Source organism: Gadus macrocephalus, chromosome 20 (genome assembly GCF_031168955.1).
Source record: "Gadus macrocephalus chromosome 20, ASM3116895v1".
Classification (NCBI taxonomy): domain Eukaryota; kingdom Metazoa; phylum Chordata; class Actinopteri; order Gadiformes; family Gadidae; genus Gadus; species Gadus macrocephalus.
Window position 1 is genome coordinate 20,795,052 of NC_082401.1, and position 7,229 is coordinate 20,802,280.

The 7,229-nt window shown below is 49.6% G+C and overlaps 2 protein-coding genes across 3 annotated transcripts; one reads left to right on the forward strand and one right to left on the reverse strand.

Moving 5' to 3' along the window:
• Window positions 1-1,837: 1,837 nt before the first annotated feature.
• gdf3 (growth differentiation factor 3) lies at window positions 1,838-3,680 on the reverse strand. The gene is made up of 2 exons (XM_060039342.1): window positions 3,279-3,680; window positions 1,838-2,821 (listed from the first exon to the last, which is right to left on the reverse strand). The coding sequence occupies exons 1-2, from the start codon at window positions 3,544-3,546 to the stop codon at window positions 1,962-1,964; spliced, it is 1,128 nt and encodes a 375-aa protein (XP_059895325.1). The 5' UTR covers window positions 3,547-3,680; the 3' UTR covers window positions 1,838-1,961.
• A 746-nt stretch (window positions 3,681-4,426) lies between these two features.
• LOC132448225 (leucine-rich repeat neuronal protein 4-like) lies at window positions 4,427-6,692 on the forward strand. Of its 2 annotated transcripts, none has more exons than XM_060039341.1 (3): window positions 4,427-4,804; window positions 5,111-5,257; window positions 5,441-6,692. In XM_060039341.1, exons 1-3 carry the CDS (start codon window positions 4,779-4,781, stop codon window positions 6,537-6,539), a joined length of 1,272 nt encoding a protein of 423 aa, XP_059895324.1. In that variant the 5' UTR covers window positions 4,427-4,778; the 3' UTR covers window positions 6,540-6,692. The 2 variants fall into 2 exon arrangements, with proteins under 2 accessions (XP_059895324.1, XP_059895323.1); XM_060039340.1 differs by having other exon boundaries at window positions 4,432-4,804; window positions 5,108-5,257.
• Window positions 6,693-7,229: the final 537 nt, after the last annotated feature.

Consider the following 7,229-nt stretch of genomic DNA (forward strand, 5'->3'; position numbering starts at 1 on the left):
GTCCCATGGCACTAGATTCTTTTGAAGACTAAATTGGTATGGGGGGGCCCAAAGGGGGCCCCCCCATAGATCTTGTCAGTCATCTAACACCTGTTAAGAAAAACACACACACACACACATCACAAGATACAAATCAGCAAAGCTAGGTTAACAAACAGCGGCGACATGCATGTCAAGGTGCAAAGAGCAGGGATACTGATGGCTTGTGTCTGAGGAGACAGCCCAAAAACAAACATTTAATAAAGGAAAATAACTTTTACTCACTGCGGTGGTCTGTTTCGAAGTGCAATATTTGTCTGGGCTGTTCAGTCAAATGCCCCCTTTCAGTTTGTATAAAGTGACAATAGTGATCTGCAATCTAGATCGAAAACTTTCAACCCTCAGTAAACTCAACCTCGATTGACACAGGGCCGATGCGAAAAGTAAACCAAACCCATTGTGTTCACCTTTAATAGGGGTGCGTGACAGGTGATCTCAATTAAGAGCTAATCAGAAAGAACACACTGATTGGCCATGAGTGAGACGTTCAAAACGAGGACGAGGATTTAACGGAATTGTTACCATTCAAATTCAAATTTCTTTATTATTGGATAGGGTATGATATCAATGATTTGGGCTTTGAGTAGGCCTATATTTCTTAAATATATTTCTTACATTTTTTCACCCCTTCGCCTTTTGAATATGAAATCTATAATCTCAGCCTCTCTATAATTTGCCCAACACATATTTTATTGTTCAAATAAAATCCCATCCTTATTTTGCCATTCATATTGAATCTTTACTGTCTTTCATTGTACAACACAATCATCTTATAATTATTCATAACGCTCTACCATCTCCTTGGCTGCATTAAGACGCAACAGTCTCACTCCCTACTCGTCAAATGTGTGACGCATGGCCAAGGATCCCTGGCGTCAATTTCCGACGAAAAATGGGTACCTTTTTCGTCGTTTTTCAACGCCAGATAGACATTCATGTTAATCCCTCACCGTCGGATATAGACGAAAGGAAATCAATGTCTATCAACGGTGATGCCGTCACGTTATGCAACTATTGTCGATTGATTTGTTTGACAGATTCACCATTAAACGTGTTTCTGATGACATTGCAACCCGGTATCACGCGATTGCGTGCTCCTGCGCACGAACGTTAATCTATTGAAGCTGTTCCAGAGCACGATAGTCCGACTTTTTGCGTGTTACACAGAACGAAATGTAAACCAATGCATTCTGAATGGGAGTGTTCTAAGACAATTATATCTGTACGGAGCTCCATAAGGGACATTAGGGAGAACGCTCCCGGACAGAACCTTAGTTTGGAAGTCATGCTTAGTGACACGAACAATAGCCTACTTCCAATTGAAATACAAAATTTAGAAAATAGGCCTACGTGTCCCTGATCACGTTTCAATAAATTAAATAACGTGACAGTGTCACGTATTTCCGTGAGACCATACCCGTACTCCCATGAGTATACTTAAAGGAAGTATACTATCCGCACTATCTACTACGTTATTTTTTCAGATGCGAGTGGTGGCGTGCTGTTCCAAATCGAGTACTCCGTGGTGCACTAACCGGAAATTACGATCACGACTGCCGCCGTGGCTCCTCCCCCGCAATAAACATCCCGCTTTGAACGGTGAACTCTTTACGCCTAGCAGCTATAAAAACTATAAAAACTACAAAATGACTAGTTTTGTAGTTTAAGGACAATCTCTACTAAAAGATTGTCCTTAAATCTGTATAGGCTTATAATAAGACCAACATTAGTTATATTCTTGGGGCCAGCATGCACTTCACAGATGGCAACTTCCTAAAAAAATAAAAATAAATGCCAGTCCTTTCCACAACAATTCTTTATTTTAAAAAAGTAACCTATACACAATGTTAAAGTTCTGAACCCCTGTTCCACCACCAGGGGTTTTGAGCACGGACGTGGACCAGACACGTCCCCTCGCACGCTCATCGACAGCCGCACTCGTCCACCACCATGTCCTGGTAGTGCCGCAGGACCACGTTGTCGTTGTTGTCATAGTACAGCATGGAGATGGGCGAGAGACGGATGGGCACGCAGCACGGCTGCGGGGTCCCGCGTGGGTCCAGCGAGTGCACTAGGGTCTGCAGGATGGCGTGGTTGGTGCCGTTCAGGCTCTCGCTAAGCGGGAAGGGGCACTCGCCGTGGCAGTAGTTTGCCAGGTAGCCCTGCGGCGCGATGATCCAGTCCTGCCACCCCACGTCCTTGAAGTCGATGTAGAGGCGCCGAGGTTTGCACACGTTGCTGGGCGTCACGGGGAGGTGGACGGCGCTCCGCCGCCGTCTGGAGCGACACTGCTGGGGGTTGAGGGACACCGCCACCAGGGCGGCGTGGACCTCTGGCGGCGGCGCAGACACGGCCGCCGGCTGCAGCGGGAGAGTGTTCCCGGGGCGGAAGGGGAGTAGCTCCTCCTCCGGGTCATTTCTCGGCGGCTGCAGCGCCAGCACCAGGCCGTAGTTGCGGCCCGCCTTTCGCCAGGTCTCGGCCAGGGAGGTAAGGTCCAGTGTGAGGGAGGCGGGCTCGGGTCCAAGTGCCACCGACTGGGATAAAATGAGCCTTCGGTTAGCCTCGTGGCTCGCGCCCCTCAGAGTGGTTCTAACTACTTTATACAGGGACACGTCGAGGGTCCGGGGCCCCAGGAAAAACTCCGGGGCCCTGAACACACCCCACTGAAACTTGACCTCCAGACGGGCCAGGGACAGCTGCTCCACGGGCTGCAGGACCGACATGTTGAAGAACAGTTGCTTCTCCACGCAGTCCTGGCCGCCCCAGCAAGACACCGATCTGCCTGCAATACAGGAATTAGACAAAATAGACACAACATGATCGAGGGCCTCCAAATTAGGGTGACAAGATTTCTGAAGTGAAAAACCAGGCATTTGTACTTTGGTGGTCCATATGTCAACTAAATATCTGATATTATCCGTTCACCCATTTCGGCCTCCAAATTGAAAAGCTGACTTCGGTCGTTTGGTGTAGAATATGTAAAAATAGCTGCCATGTCGGAAACTTCAAAAAATGAATTTCCGATTATTTTAATGGTATATATAGTATGCCCACTGTAGTATAATATTTGCAACTACATGCCAAATGGTTTAATGGCCCATTATGATGCGTTTGACGCATAAGCAAGACAAAAAAGTAAGCACCTTGAGACTCAAAACAAATATTAAAGTAACCACAAAAGTAAACTCGCTTGTTTGAATTTTTTGTTAAAAGTCTGATTAATAGGCAAAATGTTTTACCCTGGTCCTGCACGTATCGAATGATGTTTCCGCGCACGCCGTACTCGGACACCATGCACGACTCGCTTTCCTGGACCTCGTCGCCCTTACTCCTTTGAAACATCCGCCACAACATGGACGGAACCCGTCTGGAGGCTCCTGCGGCAGTCGGCCTGGTGGAGAGCCCAAGGGAATCTAAAAACAAACGCTCTCGAGAATCCACCTCCTCCACGTTAGTTAGGGCAAATGTGCCCGTAAATAAAACGCTTAAAAACACGAAACAAGTCATCTTTTCAAGAGGGGCATAGATTTGACTTATACGCACAATCGCGTCTCGCGGGGCAGAGATGCCTTCGTTTTTATTGCCATTTTAACTCCTGCACCGAGACGCAGGTGACTGAGTAGTGACGTGATTGGCCGACAGGGCCAGCTATCTATTGGCACCATGGCGAGAGAGATATCTTATGCTAATTAGTGTCAGCCAGCACATGGGGGGACAGAGAGGGTTGGGGTTTCACTGGGTGGCCCTTTGCGAAAAATATATAATGTGTAAAAATAAAATTATCAAAAATGTCTTCATTCATAGCATTCATCCTAGTTAAACTGGATATGTTTGAATCAATTACACATATTAGTTATTCAATAAATGACATGAGTATCAGTTAGGGTTAGGATTAGTGTTGGGAGAAAGGTGGAACCTTTTACAAAGTTATTCGACATAAGAGAGAGCGATAGGTCCATGCCTGGTACCGACCCATGTGTGTGTGTGTGTGTGTGTGTGTGTGTGTGTGTGTGTGTGTGTGTGTGTGTGTGTGTGTGTGTGTGTGTGTGTGGGGGGGGGGGGGGGTTAGTATGTGTATGTTCGTTAGAAAGAGAGAGAGAGTTTGGGTCAGTGTGTGTGTGTGTGTGCGCCTGTGTGTTGGCTCACTTGACAACTCTTATCAGTATGAGCTCAACTCTCAGATATGCGGAGGCATTCCGGAGGGTTCTCTGTATCTGCAGCCGTGGGAGACTGGTACGGGGGAGCACTCCATCCCCCAGGGTGCCTCTGGGCCGCGATAAGGACCTCCCCAACCACCCCTCAAATATGGTCAGAGTTGTGGTGGTGAAAACACTGCCAACACATACAATATACTCAATGTGTGTGTGTGTGTGTGTGTGTGTGTGTGTGTGTGTGTGTGTGTGTGTGTGTGTGTGTGTGTGTGTGTGTGTTTGGGGGGGGGGGGGGGTGTTGGGGTAATACACAGAGAGAGAGAGAGGGAGAGGTAGACTTTGAGAGCGGTAGAGAGACAGACACAGAAAGAGAGGGAGACCAAGGGAAAAACAGAGGGCGGCACATCGTAGCTGTGGTAGCAGTTATCTGGCAGCCGTGGAGTAAAAGTGCAGGACAGCCCTGTCGTCCGTGTGGGGTCTAGGAGCCTCAAGCACTGCTTGACCACGACACAGAGTAGAGCAGAGTAGAGTCAATGTAGAGCAGGATTCTACCTTTTGGTCGATTCCAAATAACCATACTGGAGTCTCATGGATCCCAGAAGAGTGACATGCTGGTGAGATAAGTTTTGGTGTTTTTGTGTGTGTGTGTGTGTGGGGGGGGGGGGGGGTTGACACTCACAGGGAGATCTAAAGAGATACTATGTATAGTTGTGTGTTTTTTTTGCAGTGTATCTGTGTGTGTGTGTGTGTGTGTGTGTGTGTGTGTTTATGTGTGTGTCTGTGTTTGTTATGCATGTGAGCTTTGTTTTGATGTGCGTATGAGTTACACGGACACACACACACACACACACACACACACACACACACACACACACACACACACACACACACAAACTCAATCCTTTTTCCCTGTGCAGTAGTTGGGCCTGGGCTCTCTGTATTCTGTGGATAGCAGCAGCAGACCGGCCGTTATCCGTCCCCATAGCAAAGGTCTTCACAGGCATGGCTGACCGCCTCACTTCCACCCCAGAACCTCACAGCACTGCCCACACTGTTGTAGGCTCCAGGTGAGTTCATTGTTCTTTGCTCATTTTGTAAATATATGCTGAATTAATGTTTTTGTGTTATGTGCTAGTTCTCCAAAAAAAAGAAAAAGTAGTTGCATGTGATTCATCCTTTTCTGACTTTAAGTTAACTTGAAGATTTGACTGATTAGACGCCCGCTTCTTTGCCTGTTTGTTTATGTCTAGAGGGTTTGAAAGTGCCCCTGGAGCGCCTGCGTTCTCCACCACAGAGTCTGCATCAATACCTGCCGGCGCGAGCGTAGCATCTACCGTTAGCGCAAAGGGTCCGACTGCACCCCCTGGGCGAGTGGTTCCGTCAGAAGCGCCTCTGGCTCTGTCAACACCACCTCACACGCTGTCCTTCCCGGTGGGTACAACCATGATCCAGCGACCAGCGAGCCCCAGCCCCACACAGGGCCCCACCAGCAGAGAGGAGATGACTCCATCTGCTTACGGACCTCCAGCCACCCCATCCAGGAGCTCCACTCTACTCACACCAAGAAACAGCAGCAGCTCCCCCCCGCCGGCAGGAGAGAGGAGCCAACAGGAACCCGCGGTGGAGCCGAGTACAGGGCCCCAGACGGCGCCGGCTCCTCTGTGTGACTACGACCAGTGTGTCCATCTGCAGAGGCCCTGCCCCGAGCTCCGGCACCTCCGGGGCTGGACCTGCAGGTGCCCGGCCCAGAGCAACGCCGCCCCCGCAGGGACCCCAGGCCCGGTGGTGGCCCTGGAGGTGACGAGGGCGTGGCCGACGTCCGCCAGCGTGCGCTGGTGCGCCCCGGACTCGCCGCTGAGCGGGTTCCTGGTGTGGGTGCTGCGCGGCGACGGGAGCGCGGTGAGCAACGGCAGCGTGGGCCCGCGGACCCGGCAGACGGACGTCTTCGGCCTGTCGGCGGGCGGACACGCGTACCGCGTGTGCGTGAGCGCGCAGAGCGCGGCGGGCGCGCTGTCGCACGCGCGCTGCGTGAGCGTCGCCGCCCCCGTGGACGCGGAGGCCGTCGCCGCGCACGTTCTGTCGGGGGCCTGCGGCGCCCTGCTGCTGGCGGCCGTGGTGCTGAGCCTGTGTCTGTACCGCCAGTGCCAGAGGAGGAGGGGCGAGGCGTCGCGTGCTGAACCCACCACGCACCTCCTCCCCGCGGCGCACGCCTTCCCGGACCAGCGCCCGTTATGCAGCATGGTGTCCATCGCCAACCCCGCCTACACGCCCGCTACTGAGCAGAGAGCGTCCGCGGCTGACCAGTGCGCCCACAGAGCGCCTGCCAAGAAATCAGCCAACGCGAGATAGGTTCTTGGGATTGTGGTGATTGCAGTTGGGTCTTTTTTCTTTCTTGTTATATTCACGCCTGCACTATGTAACTTTATACCGCAGCTATTTACTGCATCAAGTACCCGAACTGGAGGGTTTGTTATAGATAAAACGCACCCATCCACGAGTCAATCCATCTGTATTATATTATTATTATTATTATTATTATTTCAACTATACCTGCAGCTACAATCCAAGAGGCTGCTAATTGACAAACATTGTGCTGGTTTATATCCAGGGTTTATAAATCTACTAGATGGAGATTTGTTTTTCACAATGATTTTTTCTTATTTGAGTCAGTAGTTGATATATTATCTGCATATTTTGCAGGTAAAAACTACAGTACAGAACTACCTTTGAGTCAAATACTAACAATAGCATTTCTTTTATTAAAATATGATAAATTAATGAAGTAAAATGATATCTGAACTGCCCGTTTTCCCCCAAAAATATCACCATCCCAAGGGAGACTGTGCGGGGCAGCGAACCAAAGCTAAAGGTTAACTAACAAGTTCTTGGTTTGGAAAGTGTAGGGATATTGTTTGTGTCGGGTTGAATACATGTACTCTTACTGTTTAGACCTCACTGCTGTAAGTCACAGGTTAGGTCAGGTGTAGAAGTTGGGCTATGGAAATTGACTACAGATGTTTATTGTTTCATATAGCGTGT

Bases quoted from the DNA above. Each gene is read 5' to 3' on its own strand.
- gdf3 (XM_060039342.1), bottom strand. From the start codon at position 3,546: ATGACTTGTTTCGTGTTTTTAAGCGTTTTATTTACGGGCACATTTGCC. The intron at 2,822-3,278 runs GTAAAACATTTT...CCTGTATTGCAG, and splicing joins TCGATACGTGCAGGACCAGG to GCAGATCGGTGTCTTGCTGG.
- LOC132448225 (XM_060039340.1), top strand. From the start codon at position 4,779: ATGGATCCCAGAAGAGTGACATGCTG. The intron at 4,805-5,107 runs GTGAGATAAGTT...TTCCCTGTGCAG, and splicing joins CCCAGAAGAGTGACATGCTG to TAGTTGGGCCTGGGCTCTCT. The intron at 5,258-5,440 runs GTGAGTTCATTG...GTTTATGTCTAG, and splicing joins CACACTGTTGTAGGCTCCAG to AGGGTTTGAAAGTGCCCCTG.